Genomic DNA, 23506 nt, shown 5'->3' with positions numbered 1-23506 from the left:
GAAACTAAAGAGAAAAGAAAATATGAAACTTTGTCTCTTTATCTGTTGCATATTATTTAATCATCTGTGTGTAAAACTGTTGTGCGAGTCGTGAGGCAGCCAGAAAAATATAGACTCCAGATTTATGATCGTAGCAGTGAAGCCGGTCACAAATTATAGACTTTGATCAATACAGACGAGGTTGCTTGTCTTTAAATGTCTTTTTTTTTTGCTCAGAGTTATCAGCTTTTGCAGTGATGTAAAGGATTTTCTTCCTATTTCTACCTCTGCGTTGATGAACATGTTCAGTAGCGCCCCAGTTTTGGTTGAGTTGCAGTCGGTCGGCGTCTACAGAAGCAAAAAGAAAGAAAACTCTTTTCTGCCACATTCAACAGACGCTGCTTGACGGATGCTGCAGCGGACCCATCCTCCTCCTGGGGGAGGACGGTCAGTTCCGATTGGACGCCGAGTCGGTCGCCGTGGTGCAGGACCTGAGGCTCCTGTCAGAAATTCTGCTGGACTGGAAGGTCTGGGCCAAGGCTCAGGTAAACAAATGAGGGTCTCACCTGAGGCTTCTGAACGTCCCTGTTTCTAGAAACTGAGGTTTTCTATTAAATGAATTATTTTCCATGCAGCACAGACCGAGGTCACAGTCTGTTTTCACATTTACATTAAAACTTAAAAAATGTTCTTTACTAAACATAAAGTACCTTATTTTCTATTATTTAAACAAAAAGTCCCTTTTTAATTTCATTGGTTCACAAAACAGCTTTAAGAAATATCAGATCATTTGAAATTTTCTTACATTAAAAACATTTTTCTTAACATTTATTTCAAACGCCAAATGAAAAGAGTTTAAAAAAGACAGATCAAACAAGACAGTGTTACTTCACTTATGCAAAAGTGACATCTGCTTTTTTTTTCTTGTTTTTATTGATCATTTCTATTCTTGTAAAGTTCAATCAGTGACATCTTGTAGGTTTTTTTGAATACATGCAAACGTTTGCTTTGTTTTTTTGTTTTTTTTTTCCAAACTTTATTTGTTTTATGCAGAAATTGTACAAAATGTCCATCAATTCACAGACACCAGTCGAAATAAAAGTACTTTTGCACAATATTCTTTTTTTATATATAAGTTAAATAAAATAAAAAAACTAAAAACAAAACAAAAACACCAAAAATCAAGAGAAAAATAAAAATAAGAAGAGAAACACAAAACCGCACCAACCCTCTCTATTAAAGCTTCAGAAAATATAATAGATTCCAACAATTATAATTTAACACATGCCCAGATTTCTCAGAAGAGTAAATTAAAATAAGCAAGAAGTAAACCAATCCATGAGATGGAATCAGATAAAAGGGAGCCCCCAGAAGAAGTGACTTAGTCTGGAAAAGAGTAGAATTGTATTTGCTGTGTCGTTTGGAATAATGGACGCCACCTTTGTTCAAATTTATCAGAGAACCCATTCAATGTCATCCTTATCTTTTCCAACTTGATGAAGTACAGAACATCATTGAGCCACTGCGAAGATGATGGGGAGTGTGGTGATTTCCACTTTAATAGAATTACTCTCCTTGCAAGAAGAGTCATAAAGGCGAGGGAGTCCTTTTGAGATTTTGATAGGGAAGGTGGCCCTGAAAAAATTCCAAATAAGGCACTCAGAGGGTTTGGGCTCACGTTCCTCTCAATAACGCGTGATATCACTGAAAAAACTTCAGTCCAATAACCCAGGAGCTTGGGGCAAAGCCAGAACGTATGAATAAGGTTTCCTGGACATTGGTGGCATCTATCACATGCTGGAGAAATATTAGGGAATATTTTAGATAAACGGAATTTTGTAAAATAAACGCGATGGACCAGTTTGCACTGCATAAGACCGTGCCTCGCGCATATTGAAGATTTGTGTACTCTCATCAGAATCTGAGACCATACGCTGTCAGAGAAAGTTTCTCCTAGATCATCTTCCCAAAGAGCTTTTATAGTGTCCAGAGTTTTCGACCGGATAGCTGATATCTGATTGTAAATAAGAGAAATGGACCCTTTCAAAGAAGAAGAAGGCAAGAGCAAAGAATCCATGGTCGAGGTTTCAGATAAATTAGGAAATGAAGGAAAAGTACTAATAACAAAACTGCGGGCTTGTAAATATCTGAAAAAATGTTGCTTTGGGAGGGAGAATCTTTCTGATAATTGTTGGAAAGAGGCAAAAACATCATCAATGAACAGATCTTTAAAGGTCCGTAAACCAAGATCGGCCCATTTTAAGAAGACGTTGTCAACAAGAGATGGCGTAAAGAAAGGATTAGCTGCTAAAGGTGCTTTATGCGAGTAGATTTGTAATCCAAAAAAACGCTTAAATTGAGTCAGAATCTTAAGAGATGTTTTAACTATATAGTTCTTAGAATGTTCTCTTACTGGGAAATGTATAGGAGAATATAACAGCGCATTGAGAGACACTGGCTTTACCGAGTTCAACTCCATGGTTAACCAGTCTAAGGTGGGAGAAGCTCTGGATTGTAACCAATATTTAAAAATTCTTATGTTGGATGCCCAATAGTAATACCTAAAATTAGGCAGGGCCATTCCTCCAAGCACTTTGGGCCTCTGTAAATAGTGCTTTGACAGTCGTGAATTTTTTTTATCCCAAAGAAATTCGGACACAAGAGAATCAACTTGGGAGAAAAAGGAGCTAGTCAAAAAAATAGGTAAGCACTGAAACAGATACAGAAAGCGAGGCAATATGTTCATCTTGACACAATTAATGCGTGCCACTAAAGATAACTTAAGCAAAGACCAGCGTTCAAAATCTTCTTTCGTTTTTGACAAAAGAGGGATAAAGTTTGCTCCAAATAAGTCTTGTGGTTTTTTTGTCACTTGAACGCCAAGATGTAAAAAGCTGTCATTTGCCACTTTAAAAGGGAAATTTTGCAGGGAAGATGCATTAATACGCGGGTCCAGGGGGAAAATTTCACTTTTGCTCAAATTAAGTTTATATCCTGATAGCTTCCTAAAATCAGATAGCACACTCAATATCACAGGTATTGACCGGTTGATGTCAGAGACATAGAGAAGTAGGTCATCTGCATACAATGAGACCTTTGCCTCCACCCCATATCGATGCACTCCTTTAATGTTCAAGTTATTGCGAATAGCAATAGCCAAGGGTTCTATCGCTAGAGCAAACAAAAGTGGACTTAGAGGACAGCCCTGTCTGGTTGAACGGTGAAGTGAAAAGTAAGTGGACTGAGTGCTATTGGTTCTAACGGCAGCCAATGGATTAGCATATAAAAGTTTGATCCAGCATAAGAAGTTATCTCCCAAACCAAATCTCCTAACTGTATGAAATAGATAAGCCCACTCTACCCTATCAAAAGCCTTTTCAGCGTCTAACAATATTATGGCTTCCTGTGTGTTGCTGTTTGAGTTATTATACGTTATATTAAAGAGTCTCCTCAAGTTGAAGAAAGAATGTCTATTGCGGATAAACCCAGTCTGATCAGGGTTGATGATTTTAGGTAAGATTGTTTCCAGTCGGATGGAAAGAATTTTTGATAAGATTTTGAAGTCCACATTTAGCAGGCTTATGGGTCGGTAGGAGGAGCAAGAGAGGGGGTCTTTTTCCTTCTTCAAAATCAGAGAAATAATGGCTTGGTTAAGTGTCTGAGGTAGCATCCCCTCAGAGTATGCCTCATTATACATGTCTAATAACAACGGAGCTAACTTATCTATGAACTTCTTATAAAACTCTGAAGGATAGCCATCAGGGCCTGGACATTTACCTGCTTGGAGAGACAGAATTGCAGTACTAATTTCTGACAATGAAATGGTCCTGCCCAAAGTATTGGCATCTTCCTGATCGACGGTAGTAATTTTCAATGTTGAAAAAAAATAGTCAAGGTCCCCATCTGATGGAGTAGCTTCAGACGTGTATAATGTTTCATAAAATTCTTTAAAGGTTTGGTTAATCTGAGAGGGCTCTGTAGTAACACCGCAAGGGGTCTGAATTTTTGAAATTTGCCGCGAGGCTGAGACCTGTCTAATTTGGTGTGCCAAAAGTTTGCTTGCTTTATCTCCATGTTCAAAAAACTGGGTACTGGACTGAAGCATTAGCTCAGTAGTACGATATGTCATAAGGGTGTCAAATTCAGCTTGAAGAGAGAGACGCTCTTTATAAATATTTGGAGAAGGCGAGACTGCATACATAGCATCCAGCTGTAATATTTGCTGTCTCAAGTTATTCATTTTGTCACGCCTCAATTTTTGTTCATAGTGAATATAAGAGATTATCTCCCCTCTAATAAAAGCCTTGAGGGATTCCCAGAGGAGAGAGGCAGAGACCCCCGGAGTTTGGTTGGTACTTAAGAAGAAGTCAATCTGCCCAGAGACAAAACTGACAAAATTTTCATTGGCCAACAGACGAACATTAAGCCGCCATGGTGGACGTTCTGAATTTAGGGTGCTAAATTTTATGTCCATTAAAAGGGGGGCATGATCAGACAAGACAATAGCATCATACCTACACCTAGATATTGACGGGAGCAATCTATTGTCAACTAAAAATAAATCAATACGAGTATACGTACGATGCACTGGCGAAAAAAAGGAATACTCACGTTTGGAAGGATTAAAAAAACGCCAGCAATCAGTAGCCGCAAATTCCTGCATGAAAGCTGTAATTGTTTTGGCAGACCGTGAAAGTGCAGCTGGTTTTATGGAGGATCGATCTAACTCAGGATCAAGCCAGCAATTGAGGTCACCCCCTAGAATTAGATGGTGGGAAGATGGATCTGGCAAAATAGAAAATAAACGTTTAAAAAAAACATTGTCGTCGCTGTTGGGTGCGTAAACATTCACCAGTGCAACTTTTAAACCCTGAAGTATACCAGTGACAATGATATACCTGCCATTTGTATCTGAGACGACCTGTTCAGAGACAAAGGGAACAGATTTGTGTACAAGAATGGCGGTTCCTCTAGCTTTACCCAAAAAGGATGAGTGATAGACTTGGCCCACCCAGCTTTTTTTCAGCTTCAAATGATCGACGGTTCTTAGATGGGTCTCTTGTAGAAATGCAACTTGAGACCCCAGTTGTGCTTTGTTTTAAACCGTCATCCAACCCGTTCCATCATCTCATGTGATTTAAAAAGAGTACTTAGTTAAAATGAACTAAATAAATTAAATAAAGTCCTTAAACTTAATAAAGCCCAACTTTAAAAAGAAAAGATTTTTTTAATAAAAAACAAAAATACAGTACCAACACTTTTTTATTTTAACAGAAGCAAATTAATTATCTAGTACAAAGATATAAGGAGCCAAGGATTCAAATAATAAATGTATGAAAAAGTAAAAAAGCGGTTCATGTTTGAGGTAATGAATCCATTTTTCTTTAAGGATATAAGATCTGACAGATTCACAATCCTACAATTTCCTTTTTAATGCTGCACCACCTTTTTTTTCCACTTTTTTTATCTTAACCCTATAAAACATTACAAAGTCACTTTTGCCGGCTAATTTTTACCCGATATAAAATACCCAACAAAAAGGAGTTGACATAAAAGAACAAAAAATTCCTAAATGCTAAAAAAATGATACTAGAAACTTGGTCTTTGGTCCATGCAAGAGTCCAGGACACGCAACACATTGTAAACTCATGTAAATAGTTTTGTTTGAGTAAAAATCCCCCGGCTCCACGGTTAAACGTCAACAAAAAATAAGTACAAAAAACCAACACAAAGCTTCATGTTCCTTAACTGCTGTGACCTCTGGCAGAGAAACAGTTTGTTTAGGAATGGAGCCATGAACCGCATGAAGCACATTTAACATCTGAACGGCACTGAAGCTTCAGGTTTTCATGCTGGAAACCTTTTCTAAAGCAAAACTAGACGTATAGATAGGAAATACAATCATCTGCATACAGTTGTTGCCAAATTGTTATATTTTGATAATCAGAAACTGAAAGTCAAAACTGCCAAACAAAATTTGGTAAGTTGTTTAGCCGAATGTTTTTGCAGCAGCTTTAAATAAAACCCAACTAGTTTTACAATGGAAAATGTCTTTCTCAAAAAAAAATATCAAAAGATGCTTTTTCCTTTGTAATAAGTGAAAAATTGCCAATAGAACTAGTAGAATTTGTCATGGTAAGATTTTTGGAAAGAAATTGTGATGTCCTACACTTTTAAGATTAAATTAACTCTCGAGCATCTCAGGAACATTTAAGCGCTCTCCGTCACGCTGCGTCCTTACACTTTAATATTTTTGGAAAAGAATGTTGTGTTGAAACACTGATCAGAGCAACATTTTGGCACTGAAATCGTTTTAAAACGACCGGTTTGGCACCAGATAAAACCCAAATGGTACCCGTGCCCCACATCATCAGAAGAGTTTTCACTGAGCTCCTGTTTGTGCTGCTCTTCTCAGTGTGGAGTGTGGGAAACACTACTTGCTGCCTTGGAGATCCTCATCAGGGTCCATCACCCCTATCAGGTCTTCAACATACGTCAGCTCCTCAACGCTGGAGTTGTGCATCGCTTCCTGCTGGCCTGCCAGGTGCTGCAGGTAAGACACAGTGCTGCCTCTCCTCCTCCTTCTCACGGACTGTCATTAAGAGGACTGTGGTTTTCCTGAAGGAGCACCGGGACGAGCATCTGACCACCATCCCTCAGGAAGTGTGTTTGTCGTTCATCAAAATCATCCAGGAGGTTCTGGGCTCTCCTCCGGACTTGGACCTGCTCAGACTGATCTGTAACTTCCTGCTGGCCGTTCACCCCCCCACCAACACCTACGTGTGCCACACTCCGTCCAGCTTCTATTTTTCCCTGCACATCGGTAAAGAAGCGGCGCGGCTACACAACCCCGCCACCATCCGAGTGCCGTTAACTTTGCTGTTGTTTCTTCCTCCGTGGGACAGATGGGAAGCTGTACCAGGAGAAGGTGCAGTCCATCATGTACCTGAGACACTCCAACAGTGGCGGGAAATCTGCCAGCAGCTCCGTGATGTCGCTGTCCCCAACTGTGTTCACCGAGGCCCCCCAGGAAGGTACGCCTGCTCCTGCAACCTCCCAGCAGGGAACGCAGAATTTCATTAAAGAGCAATTTGAATGATTGGATTTCTGTGTCATTCTGAATGTCTACAATCAGTCATTATAGTCCTATTTTAGATATAAATGCCTGGAAGAAACTTGTTTTTACTAGGAATGGAGTTCATTATTAATTACTAATTACTTATAAAATGGATCCTATTATAACAAAAATCTAAGTTCATTTTACCAACCAATTTCTCAGACATTTAGTTGGTGCTAAACCTAAATGTTTGCAACCAGTCGCGTTTCTTTCTTCCATTAATAGATAAATAAAGTCCAGTTCGGCTGTTTTCCAGGGAATTTGCCTCCTCTTAGCTCTGAACACGGAGGAGAGGATCAGTCCCTACGCCCTCCGAGTCTGGCTCCCTCTCCGTACGCCTCTCCCCTGCTGACTCCTCGGCTCGGACGTGGCGGTCCGGGTGAAGCGGGTGAAGGAGACGGAGTCTCGCTGAACTCCCAGCAACCTCTGGGCAGCACGGAAACTCTCAAGAAGGTCGGCGGGGACGAGCAGCTCCTGAGCAGCTGTGAGTCAGCCAAAACCATCTGCGACTTGAAGGACCCGGTCGAGGGAGCCGCCCCGCGTCCCCCGTCCATCAGTGTGGAGGAGGACCGGGACGAAGCCGGGGAGGTGGACAGTCTGGCGGAGGGCAGCGTGGGGGTGGCAGAGTCTGAGGACCGCTTCGACTGGGCCAGCGACGAGGCGCCGCGGCGCCCCGACAGCCTGAAAGGGATCCAGTCCTTCCAGAGGAGCCACAGTAACCTGGCCAGCCTGGGCTTGGCCTTCCCGGTGCCAAATGGTTCGCTGGCCGTCGGCCGCTGGCCCAATGCAGCCGACCGAGGCTCCATGCCTGAGGACTGGGAGAGCTACACCTACTCCCCCGGATACGACCGGGCTCACAGCAAGACAGAGTCCACCGACAGGTTGGGGAACACCCGTCCCTTCAGCTCGTATGGATTGTTAGAAATAATAAATGTGAATGTTCTGCCGCTCGTCTCAGGTCCAGTACAGAGGACTGCCTGGTGCTGGTGTGTTGTGGACTTTACGACCTCTTGAGGGGCGTTTTGCTGCTCTTGCCTGACCTCATGCTGGAAGAAGTGATGGACAAGCTCATCCTGCCGGAGGCTCTCATCGTCCTGGTCAACCACTCGTCCCCGCTCATCCAGAAAGGAGTCATGAAGGTGGGCGCTTCCTTTCTCATCAAACAGACGATGATTGTCCTGCAGGGGGAAAAACTACAAACTGACTAAAGAAGACACTTTCATTCAACTTTTTTAAATAATTCCATAATACACGATCATACTGTTTTTAGTCAAACTCCAGAAACTAGTGTCGTTTTCTAGGACAGTTTCTGCAGAGCGACAGCAGATCATGAGGAACTCACCTCTCAGTTGGGGGCAGAAATACTGGCATAGAGTAACCCCACCCCCCTTCCCCTCCCCTGTTCTATCTATATGCTCTCCCACTAGCTTACAGCCCACTAAACTTTAGTTGTGTCTACGAGCGGATGCATCAGAATGGGACGGAGGAGGGAGATTGTGGCTCCGCCCAGCGTAGTTTCTACATCACAAATCCGATTATTGGAACTCTTTCCGTTTGTCTTTTAGCTTAGGGAGATCCTCATGACTCTGGATCATCTTTTAATAAACCTTCACCAAATTCAAAACTCTTAATTATTGTGATCCTGAAAAATGATTTTCCGTTGGTTTTCCATATTTCTATCTTTTGAAGCTGTTTTTTCTGAATGAAGCCCATTGAGACGACTATTGTTGTAAAATGTGGCTTTATAAATAAAATTGAATTAAATTGAAATTTTGGTTCCTTTTTTTGTTGGTATTTTGTTTTGTTGACCTTCAGCTTATTTAACTGACACAAACTAAACACCAGTATATCCCGACTTTTAAGCAAATGTTTGCTTAAAAATGATCAAATACAGGGTTAGTCTGTGTTTTGTTTTTTATTTCCAGTTTTAAACAAAGATGTAATTATTTTTTTCTTTGCTTAGTGCCACAAAAATATATATTATGATTTAAAAACGGGAAAGGTCTAATCTGAAGGCAACATTTTGACTTCCAAATTGAAGCCCTTTTAAAAAAGAAGTGACTGATGGCAAGTACATTAATCAAGGAACCAATCTGTCTCCATTCACAAGAAAATCTGCAAGAGAAATAGAAATGCAGTTTGGCTCCACCTTATTATTTTATTTTAACTTTAAAATTCAATTTAGCACCAACAGGAACCAGTCATTTGATTGACAGATTGTCGTCACATTTTTCAGCTCTGAAGCAGCTTTTCTTTCAATATTCTTAGCAGTGCCTTAAAAATGCTGCTACTTTTAAAAGTCAAGGATTTTTGTTCATTTGTTGTTTTTTTAAGCAGAACATGGATTTATCTGACAAAGTCAGGTGACGGCGCCTCGTCGTGGTTAAATCAGTCAGTATTGCCGTTTTCTCATTGGTTCCCCTTCGTGGATCCTCAGACCGGCTGACATTTGTTTTGTTTTTTTCCGTGTTAAATGCGAACACACGTGTTTCATTAAGCCGCTTTTTCGTCACAGTTACTGGACGCCTACTTCAGCAGAGCGTCGAAGGAGCAGAGGGAGAAGTTTCTGAAGAACCACGGCTTCTCGCTTCTTGCCAACCAGCTGTACATCCACCAGGGCAGCCAGGGGCTCCTGGAGTGTTTCCTGGAGATGCTGTTCAGCCGACCCATGGGCTTGGAGGAAGAGTGAGCATCGTCTTCACCGCCTCACAATGTGCATGTTATGAATCCCTAAGAGGATCCTTTTTTTGTGTGTGTGTGTCCAGACTGGACCTGGATGAGATGGAGAACATCTCGCCCTTCAGAAAGCGCTGCATCATCCCCGTGCTGGGTCTCATTGAGAACTCTCTGTATGAGAACTCCTTGGTGCACAACATCCTTTGCATGCTGCTGCAGCTCATCAACGCCGGGCCCAAGCTGGCGGACATCCTGCTGGACCACGGGCTGCTCTACGTGCTCTTCAACACCCTCTCCACCCTCAACGGCATGGAAAACGGGTACGACTGCCAAGCAAAGGAGGGTTTGCTCGTGGCTTTTGAGCTCAGCCGTAAATTCAGTCTTTGCTCCTCTTTCCGATGGTCAATCTGACTTCCTGTTCTGCTGCTGTTCTCGTCCTCCCTCTGCAGTATTCCCCTGAACGACTACAAGCTCCTGGTGTGTGACATCCAGCAGATGCTGGTCGCCGTGACGATCCATTCCTGCAGCTCCTCGGGGTCTCAGTACTTCCGCATCATTGAAGACCTCATTACTTTGCTGGGTTTCATGCAAACCAGCAAGATGCGCCGCACTCGAGGTGAATTCAGCCGCCTGTCATCAGGCCGGCTAGTTCTGCCGCGCCCGGCGGTCACTTCTGTGCAACCACAGATGGAGACGCATAATAAACACCACCTACATTTTTAACGTTTTACTTCTAATCTGATTCAGAAGGGAGTTTTATTTTGGAAAATGACTGGATTCTCTCCACCACATCCGACTCATTCTTGTCTCATGTCAAGTCGCTCGTGTTGAAAATCCATCCGCTGCTTTCTTAAAGCTAGCAAAGCTACTAAAAAAACAAACGTATGTGGAAAGTTTGTTTGGGTAGAAAAGCTCAAAAATGGAAACAGGAGAGTTTTCGACTTCAAAATAAAATGAAGCTGCTGTCAGCAGACAAACACCGGGAGTCTTTACTCCAAATGTGAATTTATTTTGACAGTTCTTCCCAGACCATAATAGTAATAATGATAATGCAAAATATTTAGCAACCGGCTGCCTAATGTCAGGAGTTTGCTCCTTATAGAGTTACTCAAAGGTTTTGGTGACTGACGTTTTTGTTTTTATCAGTCGCACCTTAAAAGTCGGTCAAGCTGAAGTTGGCGTCTGATTTTACCCCTTTGACAGTTATGGGTTAAGGGGAAATTAAGATCATATTTTTTCCGACATAAAATCTAGTGTAAACATAGAGTTTAAAGCAGCTGCAGATATTTTACAGAGGTTGAAGATAAACTTTACCCTCAAAAGTTGAGACAAACTCGAGGCAAAAAAAGAATATGGGATGTCGCCTTCAGTACAGACCAGTCTATAAGATGTTATCTGTGGCCTGGAAGAGGTTGAGGATCACTGGTCTACTCAGCCACCTCACATTTCTGCATTAGCCCGTCTATTCTTTTCTGCCTCCAGGAACATTTTTTCCTTCACGTGTCAAGAAAAGCAAAGACTTTAGTAAATCTTCAGCAGAAACTTTGGTTTTCCTGCAGCTTTCTCACACAGGTTACTAATCCGTGGCAGAGGTTTGAAGAAATGTAGCATTTTTACTGAAATAAATGATTGAACGTGAGTGAATGTGGAGCCTCCGGTTAAGCTGAGCGTTTGTGCCGTGTTCCCAGAGATGGCCGTGGCTCTGCAGTTCCGAGTCCTCCAGTCAGCCATCGAGTTCATCAAGACCACCGCCAACCACGAGCCTCATAAGCTGAGCAGCTCCGTGCACGCTCCCAGCTCTCCGCATCACGCCATCCATCAGAAGCGCAAAAGCATCGCAGGTGAGTTCGGCCGCGGCGGCAGAAACCCGACCCGGTTCCGGTGTCCGTGCATTGACGGTGTCCTCGTCCTGATCTCAAGGTTCCATTGCCATGAAAGACTCGATTATCCCCCGCCTCCCCAGGCAGCACTACTGCTCCTACGGCCAGATCCCTATGTTCCCCCCATTCAGCCTCCTGCCCCAGGACTCCCCCCTCTCCTGCCCCTCCAGTCCTCCATCATACATGCTCCACTGTGATGCAGGTAGCTGGGGGCGTGACCGACCTCCCCCCTCCTGGGGGGACGTCTCCCACGTTTGCAGTGAAGTTAATCTGCCCGGTACCCTGAGGTGTTACCGGTGCCAGTGTGTGCATGTTTGAAACCCCCACTAAACCCGTGCGGCTCCTCCCTGGAGGAGAGCCGCCTTCTCCTTGCGCGGTCTTTGCTGTGAAGCTTCAGCTCATCTTGGTTCGTCTCGTGCTTTCAGGCCGGCGCCGCTTCTCGGTGGCGCAGACCGACTCTCTCCTGATGCGGATGCGCTCTGTTGCCAGCGATGAGCTGCACCACATGATGCAGAGGAGGATGAGCCAGGAGAACCCCATCCGTGCCAGCGAAGCGGAGTTTGTTCAGCGGCTGCAGCGGCTGGTGGTTCTGGCCGTGAACAGACTCATTTACCACGGTAAATGACCTTTCCTGACTGCGGTTATCGCCTTTGTCTGTCAGCTGATCTTTGGCTTCTGGTTTCAGATGTGAGTCAGGACTTGTTTGACCTGCTGAACATCCCGGACTCTCCTGACCATCAGTCGCTCACCCCAGATCCCGGCAACCAGTCGCACGACGACAGCGGTCCGCCGTCTGTCCCGCACTCCCCGACCCCATTCAGTCTGCCGCCCGCCAGCATAAAGAGCTTCCAGAGAGACATCCTCAAACTCATGATGGACGGGATCAAAATCAGCCTGGTAACGAAAACCTCGTCCGTCCGTCTGCAGAGCGTTGAGATCTTTCTCTTTGGCTGATCTGGTTCTGTGGGTCCACAGGGCAGCAGCCCGGGTCGAGGAGGAGCCCCCCACCATCAGTGGCAGAGGATCCTCTGGTCCTGCAGGGACACTTTTAAGGTCCAAATAGGTCGTCTTCTGGTGCACTCGCTCAGCACCGCACTTCCCCTTTCTGACAGGAAGGAGGCGCTGGAGTTTGTGTTTGACTCCAAACATTTAGAAATCCTGAAAGAAAGCCTCAGTCCAGGTCTGGAGGTGAGTCCTGCTCCAGGTTTTCATGCTTGAAGGGTTTGTTTTTTTCTCTGAACAAAAACCAAACTTTGTTCGTTTCGCTGCCCGTCCTCCACGCAGCACGGACCTAAGCTGTCCCTGTATCTGTACGAGATGCTGCACGACCACCGAGACGGCCTCACGAAAGACGAGCAGGGCGCCGTGGGCGTGTTCATGACCTCGCTGAAGCTGTGCGGCCATCGCTGCATCCCGCCCAGCGCCCCACACAAGCAGGACCTGCTGAAGGCCATAAAGGAGGTAAGTGCTGCATGGAGACGCTTTTGTTACAGGGATATAATGCTGGTCACTTCTGACAAACATGACGCTTTCTAGAAACCTGAAAAAAGTAATAAAGTTGTTCCTCTTTAGGAAAAATTCAAATATGAAGCAGAAGAAAAAAACAGCAAAGTTGCGTGGGAAAAGAAAATGGTAAACGCTCAGCGGAAGTGAGTATGAATCCACTTGATCTGGATGTAAATATTTAGCATAATCCGGTTTTGTTCCCCTTTTTAATTTCTTTTCCTCCGTTATCCCGCTGCAGTCTTATTCAGAGGCTGGATGGGAAGTTGAAGGACATTTCCAAGATTGCGGCTGACATCACTCAGAATGTGTCTCTGCAGCAAGGCCAAGAAAGAAAGAAAGTCATCCAGCACATCCGGGGTCTCTACAAGACCGACCTGAGCGCCAGCCGCCACTGGCAGGAGCTGGTGCAGCAGCTCACCCACGACCGGTGGGCCTTCGTCTCCCTCTGGAGCATTTAAACCAGCATTTTCATGACTTTTTCCATGTCGGACAGTAGTTTGAACCAAGGACATTAACAGTTTGCTGCTGTTCTAGGGCAGTTTGGTACAACCAGAACTCCTACCCAACGTCCTGGCAGCTGGATCCCACCGAGGGGCCGAACCGGGAGCGGCGGCGGCTGCAGAGATGCTACCTCACCATTCCAAACAAATACCTGCTTCTGGACAGACGCAAGCCTGAAGGTGGGAAGACTCTTTTTAAGTCCCACTCTGGTAAAATCTGGTTTGGGGTGTTGTTAACTTGTTCTGTTAGCATTTTTCTGATTTTTATAAAGAAAATTGAGCTTAAAAATGGCATTTCTCAGTATTTCTTTATTCAAATAGAAATACTGTTGGAAAAGATCATATACTGTGAACAAAGCAAATGCGCGACTGTCACAGGAAGTAAATAAATGTTCAAAATAATGTTTCAGTGAACATTTTCAAAGTAAAGTTTTTTTGTAGATAATAAAGACTAAAGTTCATTTTACCAAATTCAGTTCTTAAAAAAACCAAATTTGTTTTAAATATATATTTACAAAGTAGATTTGAATAAAATAAAGTAGGAAAATATTTTTTCAAAATAATCATTTTCTTAAGTTTATAAAACTCTTTTGTGTTGGAAATTCTTTTCTCTGTTTAGCTGAAAGGACTTTGAGTGTTTTTTCTAGTTGTTCCATTTCTACTGAGGTGTTGCTGCGTCGACAGTTACTGTCTTCTTGTCATCGATCTACTGGAACTGGAATCAGATCAACTCTGAGGAGGAAAAGCTGTGAAGAACATTTTCAGGATTTGTTGTTAAACGATTCAAAGCAGCCGCGACTTTTATGTTTTGTTTCCTGCTGGAGTTAACCAGGAAGTTGACAGAAAAACGGACATTGTGTAAAGTTTCTTTCTTTCTAAATCTTTCTGTTTTTACCTGTTTTGTTGATTCAGATCTCCTGTTCCAAATAAAGGTATAGATGATACATATGTGGATTAAATAGTAAAAATAGAGAATCGATCTGTGAATTGTTGATCTTGATTCGTGATTCGAACCCCAACACCACCTCCTGGTGCAGCCCTATGTGCTCCATTCAATCATCATTCATCAAAAGATGATCAGAGTGGGACTTTAACGGCCTATTCTGTGCTTTTTCATCCCCATTCCGACTTGTCCTGTTCCTTCTAGAAGCAGTGAAGCCGCCGCTGTCCTTCCTGTTTGAGGATAAAACCCACTCCTCCTTCTCCTCCACCGTCAAGGACAAAGCCACCAGCGAGTCCATCAGGTAGGCCAGTTGCTCCGGAGCATCCGGGAACTGAAGCCGTGGGTCCTCCTCAAATGAAACTTTGGTTCTTGTCCTCAGGTTCACAAGAAGGTGTGTGAGTGTTGCTCCATCCAGGGAGACGGCAGGAGAGCTCCTTCTAGGTTAGCAAACGCCGCTGCACGCCACACGAACGAAACCCGGCTTCTCTCAGCTGTTTAATCCGTGTTCTCCCAGGAAAGCTGTCCTCTCGGTGCTCTAACAGTGACTCTGTCCTGCTGTTACACAGGGAAGTCTGGGATGTACTTTGTGGAGGACAATGCTGCTGATGCACAGGACAGCCAGGTACGTGCTCAGGACTCTTTCATCCTGTTCCGGTGGATCGGCTCCATGTTGCACGAACCCACCGGGCTTTTGTGCGTGAATAGATTCTTCACGGGGAGACCGAGGCGCCCTCCTTCTCCTGGACGTATGAGGAGATAAAGGAGGTGCACAAGAGGTGGTGGCAGCTGAGGGACAACGCCGTGGAGATATTCCTCACCAACGGCAGGACGCTGCTGTTAGCCTTCGACAACACCAAGGTGAAGCAGAAAAAGAGAAACCAATTTTTTCCAACAGGAACACGGTTTCACTGCATTAAAACACCGTGAGGGAATTTTCCACATTCACCAAAACCATCCTAGAGCTGCTTACCTTCTTTTAGTATTCATACATACAGTCACCAGGCAAAGGGCTCCTGCAGCTCCTTCAGTGAAACGATTAGGGATGCACCAAAATGTAAATGAATAGTAATAAGAACGCTTGGCCAGATACCGGATAGTTATCAAATATGGATGTGTTGCATAAATAGATAAGAATACATTCAAGACGTGTTGTTCAAAGAAAGTAAATGTTTATATTATGTCAAAACACCAATTCCAACATGAATGCAGGTACACCACTAAACCCAGAGCCAGGATCAATGTGTCAATGACGGCATTTTCTAGACACCGGAGAGACGCAAACACGTCCGGCCGAATGGATGGATGGATGGATGGCATCCCTAGTTAGGATCAGAAATCTGTTGGGTTTCACTTCCAACAACAGCATCTGTGCAGAAAGTCCTCCATTTTTATCATGAAAGATTAACTTTGGGATCTACACGCCTGTTGATCCATCGGCTCCTCTGGGAAACGGCTTGGAAAAAAGAAATGTTGGTTTTAAGGTTTGTAGATTATAAACGTCGTTGAGTGAGGCGAGCTCGCATAGTGGCGTTCCCCTGTTGCTCGCATATTTTGATCAGAATATTGAGAAAACCTCAAACATTAATCGCCGGCTCAAGCTGAACAAAACAAACACACGATGTGAACATATTAGGCAGGAAAAACCACGGACATCAGAAAATGTACTTTTGCAGGTTCTTCTAAAAATGACAAAGCTGGTCGTCGCTCTCAGCCGACCACAAACTAAAGCCAACGGAAAGGCCGCCATTTTGACACTTTTTTAATGACCGGAGTGTCTGGAGCAGAGTGGGGGGGCGTGTGGCAGCCGCTCAGCCAGTGAGGGTGTCAGAAGTGGGCGGCGAGGGCGGGGTTGCATAGTTTACAACGCAGCTCTCGGCTTTAAATGTTTTTGTTTTGATTTCTATGATAGTTTTTTTCCTATTAATTGTTTTGCTTTCTTTAATTGGTTGAATGCTTTGATTTCCGGTCTCAGTTCCGAGACGACGTCTTCCACAACATCCTGACCTCTGACCTTCCCAACCTTCTGGAGTACGGGAACATCACGGCGCTCACGCAGCTCTGGGGCTCCGGTCAGATCACCAACTTCGAGTATCTAACGCACCTCAACAAGCACGCCGGCCGCTCCTTCAACGACCTCATGCAGTACCCCGTGTTCCCCTTCGTCCTGAGCGACTACACCAGCGAGACGCTGGACCTGCAGGAGGCCAACATCTACAGGAACCTCAGCAAACCCATCGCGGTCCAGTCAAAGGAGAAGGAGGACCGCTACGTGGATAATTACAGGGTAAGACCGACGGTTTCTCTGTGTGGCTGGAGGAGAAAAGCTTCACCGTCGGCGTGTTTGTCGCGCAGTACCTGGAGGAGGAGTACAAAAAGGGCATTCGAGAAGACGACCCCATGCCCCCCGTCCAGCCGTACCACTACGGCTCGCATTACTCCAACAGCGGCACCGTGCTGCACTTCCTGGTCCGAATGCCGCCTTTCACCAAGATGTTCCTGGCCTACCAGGGTGAGTTCTGCTCTCCACCATGAAAGGCTGCTCTGCTGGTTTCATCCTGGCGGTTTTCTCTGATCGCGGTTTCCATTCATCTCCTCTGATGCTGCCATGTGTCTTTTGATGCCACGGCGAATGTATTCAGCGAGCGCGTTGTTGAAGGTTATGAAAGGAGGTGCTTTTAAGCAGCCTCTAATTAGATTTCCTTTGGCCTCGTTTAGACCAGAGCTTTGATATCCCCGACCGGACCTTTCACTCCATGAACACCACGTGGCGTCTGTCCTCCTACGAGTCCATGACGGACGTGAAGGAGCTCATCCCAGAGTTTTTCTACCTCCCAGAATTTCTGGTTAACAGAGAGGGTAACTGTCGCCTAAACATCCACGTTTGTCCCTCTAAACATTCCCTCAAGAAGTTCATGTTTCTTTCTTTTGTCCAGGTTTTGATTTTGGCGTTCGCCAGAACGGGGAGCGGGTAAACCACGTGAACTTGCCCCCTTGGGCTCGCAATGACCCTCGTCTGTTCGTCCTGATCCATCGGCAAGCTCTGGAGTCGGATCACGTGTCCCAGACGCTGTGTCAGTGGATCGATCTGGTCTTTGGGCTCAAACAGAAAGGCAGAGCTGCCGTTCAGGCCATCAACGTCTTCCACCCCGCAGTGAGGAGCCGCCGGCCTTCGCGTTCCTTCAGGAGAACCTTCCTCGTTGCTTTTGCTAACATCTGCTAAACCTCTCCACAGACTTACTTTGGCATGGACGTGTCTGCTGTGGAGGACCCGGTCCAGAGGCGGGCCCTGGAGACCATGATCAAGACGTACGGACAGACGCCCAGGCAGCTCTTCAGCGCTTCCCACATGAGCAGGACGGGGCCCAAACTCATGATGGAGGGGGAGCTGCCGGCGGCCATGGGGCTCCTGGTCCAGCTGGCCTTCAGGGAAACGCGAGAACAAGCGAAGGAAGTCGTGTGTCCGGTAATCCACGATCCGGGACGCAGAGGAAGACCTCCCTGAAAAGATGTGCTGCTGACTGCTAACTCTGCCCCCCACAGAGCCCGCTGCCGTGGATCAAAGGTATGAAGTGGGGGGAGTTTGTGGGCTCGCCGTCCGCCCCGGACCCCGTGGTGTGTTTCAGCCAGCCGCACGGGGAAAGGTTCGGATCTTTGCTGGCGCTGCCGACCCGGGCCATCTGCGGCCTGTACAGCAAGTTCTGCCTCATGATGATTTACAGCAAAGAGCAGGGTATGGGGGCCTTCTTTAGGAGGGATTTCTCCCGCCAGGACTTTCCGCCTGACTCCTACCGGTGTGTTTGCCCCCTCCCCCACAGGCGTGCGGAGCATGCACAGCACCGACATCCAGTGGTCTGCCATCCTGAGCTGGGGATACGGCGACAACATCCTGCGGCTGAAGAGCAAGCAGAGCGAGCCGCCCATCAACTTCATTCAGTGTTCACAGCTCCACCAGGTATGACCCGCTTCCCCCCAGAACCTGCCCCGAAGGTGGGGTGGGGGAAGGATCTGAAGTGCCTCACCTTTCCTGCCCCCCCTGCAGGTGAGCAGCTGCGCCTGGGTACCCGACGGCTGCCAGCTCTTCACGGGCAGCAAGTGTGGAGTTATCACCGCCTACAGCAACCGCTTCACCAGCAGCACGGTGGGTTTCCATGGCGACGTCCCTCTATAACCTTCCGCCTCCACACCAGCACCCAGACCCCCCCTCAAACGCTCAACTTCATTAGTCACGTCACAGCTGCCCTTGAAACGATTTCAGCCCGGCAGGAGGTGGGATTCGAGGTCCAGGAGTGCAGTCATGAGAGGAGCTCTCAGCTGTTCTCCTGCTTCACAAAAAGATTTATTTTTTTTTTAAAAGGGAGCACTTCAGAAAAAGACCAACGTGACACACTGACACAGAAACCCGCTGACGGCCTTTTGCGTTTCTGCAGCCATCAGAGATGGAGGTGGAGTCTCAGGTGCACCTGTACGGCCACACAGGCGAGGTCACCAACCTGGTGGTCTGCAAACCCTACAGCATCCTCATCAGTGTGAGCTGTGATGGCACCTGCATCATCTGGGACCTCAACAGGTCGGTGTCTCGGCGGGGAGGCGGAGCTCCAAGCGTGACTTGTTTCTGAGCTCCTGCATGTTTTTCAGACTTTGTTACGTGCAAAGCCTCACAGGTCACAAAAGCCCGGTGACCGCTGTGGCTGCCAGTGAAACCACCGGAGACATCGCCACAGTCTGCCACTCTGGTGAGGGGGCGGGGCCTTTCAGTTCCTGACGCTCTGGCCAGAAAAGATGCCATAACTCTGCTTCTTTTTGTGTGTGTGCAGAGGGTGGAGGAAGCGACCTGCGCCTGTGGACGGTGAACGGTGATCTGATTGGTCACGTCCACTGCAGAGAAACCATCTGCTCGCTGGCCTTTTCCAACCAACCTGAGGGCGTGTCTGTCAACGTCATAGCCGGCGGTCTGGAAAACGGCGTAGTGAGGTATGCAGAACTACTTTCATTCACTTTTCCCGTATTTTTTGGAGTATACAGTTGGCCAAAAGAGTGTTTAGTCGGCCACCAATTGTGCAAGTTCTCCCACTTAAAAAGATGAGAGAGGCCTGTAATTTTCATCATAGGTTAACCTCAACCATGAGAGACAAAATGAGAAATAATCCAGAAAATCACATTGCCTGATTTTTTAAAAATAATTTATTTGTAAATTATGGTGGAAAATAAATATTTGGTCAACATCAAAAGATCAACGCAATACTTTATCTACCGTTTGTTGGCAATGACAGCAGTCAAACGTGTTCTTCAAACGTCTTCAAAAGGTTTTCACAAACTATTTTGGTCCATTCCTCCATGCAGATCTCCTCTAGAGCTGTGATGTTTTAGGGCTGTCGCTGGACAACACAGATGTTCAACTCCTTCCAAAGATTTTCTATGGGGTTGACATCTGGAGACTGGCTAGACCCCTCCAGGAGCTTGAAATGCTTCTTATGAAGTCCCTCCTTCGTTACCTGGTAGGGTTGTGCCGATACCATAGTCCATCGTGATGTCAGTCAGCCATCACGATGGAGAGACACCATGGTGATGCCACGCCCCCGCCATGCTGCAAGTAGACGCCATAAGCCGCGGTCACATGTGCAAAAATATCTTGATCGGATCAATGGTCGGATTAGACGTGGGTGCAGAAAACCTTTTTCCGATTAGAACGAACGTTCACATGGTCACACTTTCAGTCTGAATTAATCATTTGCACATTTGCAGTAGTGATGAAAATACCGGAAGAGGAAATGAGTCCCGCTGTAAATAAAGTGAGCTGCCACATGCATATATGTAGCAGCTCGGTAACATACGAGATGATCTTCTAATTTCCTGTCATCGCGGATGAGTCATTAGTTGGGAAATAAAATAAATAAAGTAATAAAGTAAAATTACTAATAATAATTATATAATAACAAAAGAAAATGAAAAATACCCCCCCGACGATATCATCGTCCATCCAGATGGTTTACTGCAAACATCGTCAACTGCCAATTTAAGGGACATCACCCAACCCTGTTACCCGGGCAACGTGTGTTTGGGATGGTTGTCATGCTGAAAGACCCAGCCATGGTTCATCTTCAATGCTGATGGAAGGAGGTTTTCACTCCAAATCTGCCCATACATGGCTCCATTCATTCTTTCCTTTACACGGATCAGTCGTCCTGGTCCCTTTGCTAATAAACGGCCCCAAACTATGATACTTCCACCCCCATGCTTTACTGTAGGTCTGGTGTTCTTTGGATGCAGCTCAGCATTCTTTCTCCTCCAAACACGATGAGTAGAGTTCTTACCAAAAAGTTCTATTGTGGTTTCATCTGACCATAGGACATTCTCCCAATCCTCTTCTGGATCCTCCAAATGCTCTCTAGCAGACTGTAGACGGTTCTGCACATGTACCGGCTTTAGCAGGGGGACACGTCTGGCCCTGCAGGGTTTGAGTCCCTGGTGGTGTAGTGTTTTACTGATGGTAGCCTTTGTTACTTTGGTCCCAGCTCTCTGCAGGTCATTCACTAGGTCCCCCGTGGGGTTCTGGGATCTTTGCTCCCCGTTCTTGTGATCATTCTGACCCCACAGGGTGAGATCTTGGGGGGAGCCCCAGATGGAGGGAGATTCTCAGTGGTCTTGTACGTCTTCCATTTCCTAATAATTGCCCCCACAGGTGATTTCTTCACACCAAGCTGCTTACCTGTTGCAGATTCAGTCTTCCAGCCTGCTGCAGGTCAACAGTTTGGTTTCTGGTGTCCTTAGACAGCTCTTTGGTCTCCATAGTGGAGTTTGGAGGCCTCTCTCATCGTTTCAAGTGGAAACTTGCACAATTGGAGGTTGCCTCAATCCTGTTTTGCTCCACTGTTAGTCACATTGGAGTATAACAATAATAATGTATTGGATATTTCTGCACCATAGGGTCACAGTCAGGGTCACGGTTAGGATCATGGTTAGGGTCACAGTCATTGTTAGGATTAAGGTAAATTGTATAATTTCCACTTCCAGTCGGTAATGTCAGCCGCTGTCTTGTCTGCTGTTAGGTCCCTCTCGAACAATCATATTGTTTGTTTTGGACAGCGGTTCTTCTTCTTAGTTGCTTTCAGTAGCAAATGTTAACATGCCTACAGCGCCCTCTAGCGGCCGTTAGTGAGAAAATAACCTATATATGAGCCCAAATCTCTTTATTTTAAACACATAGAAGTCGCACCCATGGCAAACAATACAAAAAGCTGTGACTTGTATTGCGAAAAAGAGGGAACATGCATCTTTTTTTTTCTTTTTTTTGCATGCATTTTTTCACGTTGCAATAAATAAATATGTTTTTAGGCTGTGGAGCACCTGGGATCTAAAACCAGTCCGAGAGGTCACCTTTGCAAAGTCCAGTAAACCCATCATCAGGTATTGATCCGCTCTCCAGGTGTTGCTTTTCTGTGCCGCTCGACTTCCTCACGAGCCTTTGTCTCCTATCAGCCTGACGTACTCGTGCGACGGCCACCACCTCTACACGGCCAACAGCGAGGGCACGGTGATGGCGTGGTGCCGGCGGGACCAGCAGCGCATGAAGCTGCCCATGTTCTACTCCTTTCTGAGCAGCTACGCCGCAGGCTGACCTCCTCCTGCTCCTCCTTTTCTTCATCTGCACTGACAGGGAGGAGGACGCTGCCTCTCTGAACCTGCCCTGACTCCTAATAATGCCACCCCCGGCTGAGCAAGCTCCACCCGCCCTTCCCAGCATCAGCAGTGATGAAAGTGTTATGTGTACATAGATCTATATTTATAAAAAGTTTGGATGAAGCTGCAGCAGACACTTTACACTAAACCTCTCTGTCGTCTTTTTGTTGGTTTCCTGGGAAGCTGCTAACCCCTGACCCGAAGCGTGTGAGGACCCGGGTCTGTCACTGCTCCTTGCTGGGGGGGGGGGGTCGTGCTCTGTGAGTGTGTGTGTGGGGGGGCTGTGTCGCGGCTTCACTTTGTGTCTCGCAGGAGCGACCGCACACGGGGGGGGGGCACCGTGAATCGGACCCCGTGGTTCTGTCCTCTGTGTTTTGTATGCCCCCCTGCCCCCCTCCAGCTGTGACATTTCCTCTCACGACCTGCATCCAGAAGCTCCACCCCCCCCCCCCCTGCTTTTCCGGTTTTACTGAACTTTTAACTCCGAAGCTTCTTCAGATCAATAACACTAATCTTCAACCCCCCCTCCCCCACAATGAGGGTCCACTCCTCTGAGGAACCAGTCGCACTTCCTCTTTGGCTGTTTCTGTGGATCAAACTGCACTTTTTATGAACCCAAAACAGCCATAATTGTAGTCTTAATTAAAGTTTTTATTGAATGAGACAAATAAACTAAAAGAAATGGTTTTCCCTCCGTCTTCTGGGTAAACCCGCCTCTGTCTTCTGTTTGTTTTAACCCTCTGTAGTGAATGATCGTCCATCGTTTCATAAGAAAGGGAACATTTCTCGTTTTCATTTCTTTCAGAAAGTTTGTTTTGTCCCTTTTCTGATCTGAACCTAAAGAAAATGTGACGTTTTTGTGTTTCTGTGAGAACGGGTGCAACTCCAACCTCCTGCTGGTCTTCATCCCTCCACCAGTTTTCTGTCAGGAAATGTGATGAAAGTTTTTATTATTTCTGTTTATACCTTATCTGTGCATAATTTAAGACCTGCTTGTGATCCCGGATTTCTCCAGACCAGTTTTTGTAGATCGGCATGCGGGCAGGAGGTTGTCTTAGGTTTTGATGTATATATATTTGCTTGTTTATGCACAAAACCATGTGATATTATAAATATATAAATATATAGATATAAAATATTTGAAGAAATATTACTAAACTTGTCGTGGTGAGTTTTTATTTATCTATTTCTGGTGAACTGCAGGTTTAACTGTCAGATTAATTGGATG

At 45.7% G+C, this 23506-nt stretch overlaps 1 protein-coding gene across 5 annotated transcripts in view; it reads left to right on the top strand.

Annotated features, from left to right (window-relative positions):
- The window catches only part of lyst (lysosomal trafficking regulator), a 67643-nt gene extending 44207 nt beyond the window's left edge, over window positions 1-23436 (top strand). For 2 of the 5 annotated variants that reach the window (XM_078931532.1, XM_023963748.2), the window contains 34 exons: window positions 375-524; window positions 6395-6532; window positions 6604-6802; window positions 6885-7013; window positions 7353-7977; window positions 8055-8235; window positions 9612-9781; window positions 9862-10092; window positions 10222-10388; window positions 11461-11613; window positions 12078-12269; window positions 12338-12549; window positions 12628-12840; window positions 12937-13113; window positions 13225-13301; window positions 13397-13585; window positions 13693-13838; window positions 14806-14902; window positions 14981-15042; window positions 15168-15223; window positions 15307-15459; window positions 16574-16885; window positions 16954-17110; window positions 17317-17457; window positions 17535-17752; window positions 17834-18064; window positions 18142-18331; window positions 18417-18553; window positions 18641-18739; window positions 19029-19168; window positions 19237-19334; window positions 19416-19572; window positions 21934-22005; window positions 22078-23436. In XM_078931532.1, the coding sequence (XP_078787658.1) occupies window positions 375-524; window positions 6395-6532; window positions 6604-6802; window positions 6885-7013; window positions 7353-7977; window positions 8055-8235; window positions 9612-9781; window positions 9862-10092; window positions 10222-10388; window positions 11461-11613; window positions 12078-12269; window positions 12338-12549; window positions 12628-12840; window positions 12937-13113; window positions 13225-13301; window positions 13397-13585; window positions 13693-13838; window positions 14806-14902; window positions 14981-15042; window positions 15168-15223; window positions 15307-15459; window positions 16574-16885; window positions 16954-17110; window positions 17317-17457; window positions 17535-17752; window positions 17834-18064; window positions 18142-18331; window positions 18417-18553; window positions 18641-18739; window positions 19029-19168; window positions 19237-19334; window positions 19416-19572; window positions 21934-22005; window positions 22078-22216 (5808 nt within the window). In that variant the 3' untranslated portion in view covers window positions 22217-23436. Of the gene's footprint in view, window positions 1-374; window positions 525-6394; window positions 6533-6603; window positions 6803-6884; window positions 7014-7352; window positions 7978-8054; window positions 8236-9611; window positions 9782-9861; window positions 10093-10221; window positions 10389-11460; window positions 11614-11692; window positions 11855-12077; window positions 12270-12337; window positions 12550-12627; window positions 12841-12936; window positions 13114-13224; window positions 13302-13396; window positions 13586-13692; window positions 13839-14805; window positions 14903-14980; window positions 15043-15167; window positions 15224-15306; window positions 15460-16573; window positions 16886-16953; window positions 17111-17316; window positions 17458-17534; window positions 17753-17833; window positions 18065-18141; window positions 18332-18416; window positions 18554-18640; window positions 18740-19028; window positions 19169-19236; window positions 19335-19415; window positions 19573-21933; window positions 22006-22077 lie in introns of all 5 variants that reach the window. The other 3 variants (XM_078931531.1, XM_078931530.1, XM_023963749.2) reach the window with 3 other exon arrangements.
- The last annotated feature ends 70 nt before the right edge of the window (window positions 23437-23506 follow it).

This window comes from Oryzias latipes, chromosome 15 (assembly GCF_053564925.1).
Source record: "Oryzias latipes strain Hd-rR chromosome 15, Olatipes_Hd-rR_3.1".
In the NCBI taxonomy this organism is placed as follows: Eukaryota; Metazoa; Chordata; class Actinopteri; order Beloniformes; family Adrianichthyidae; genus Oryzias; species Oryzias latipes.
This window is presented reverse-complemented; position numbering and strand designations above follow the sequence as displayed.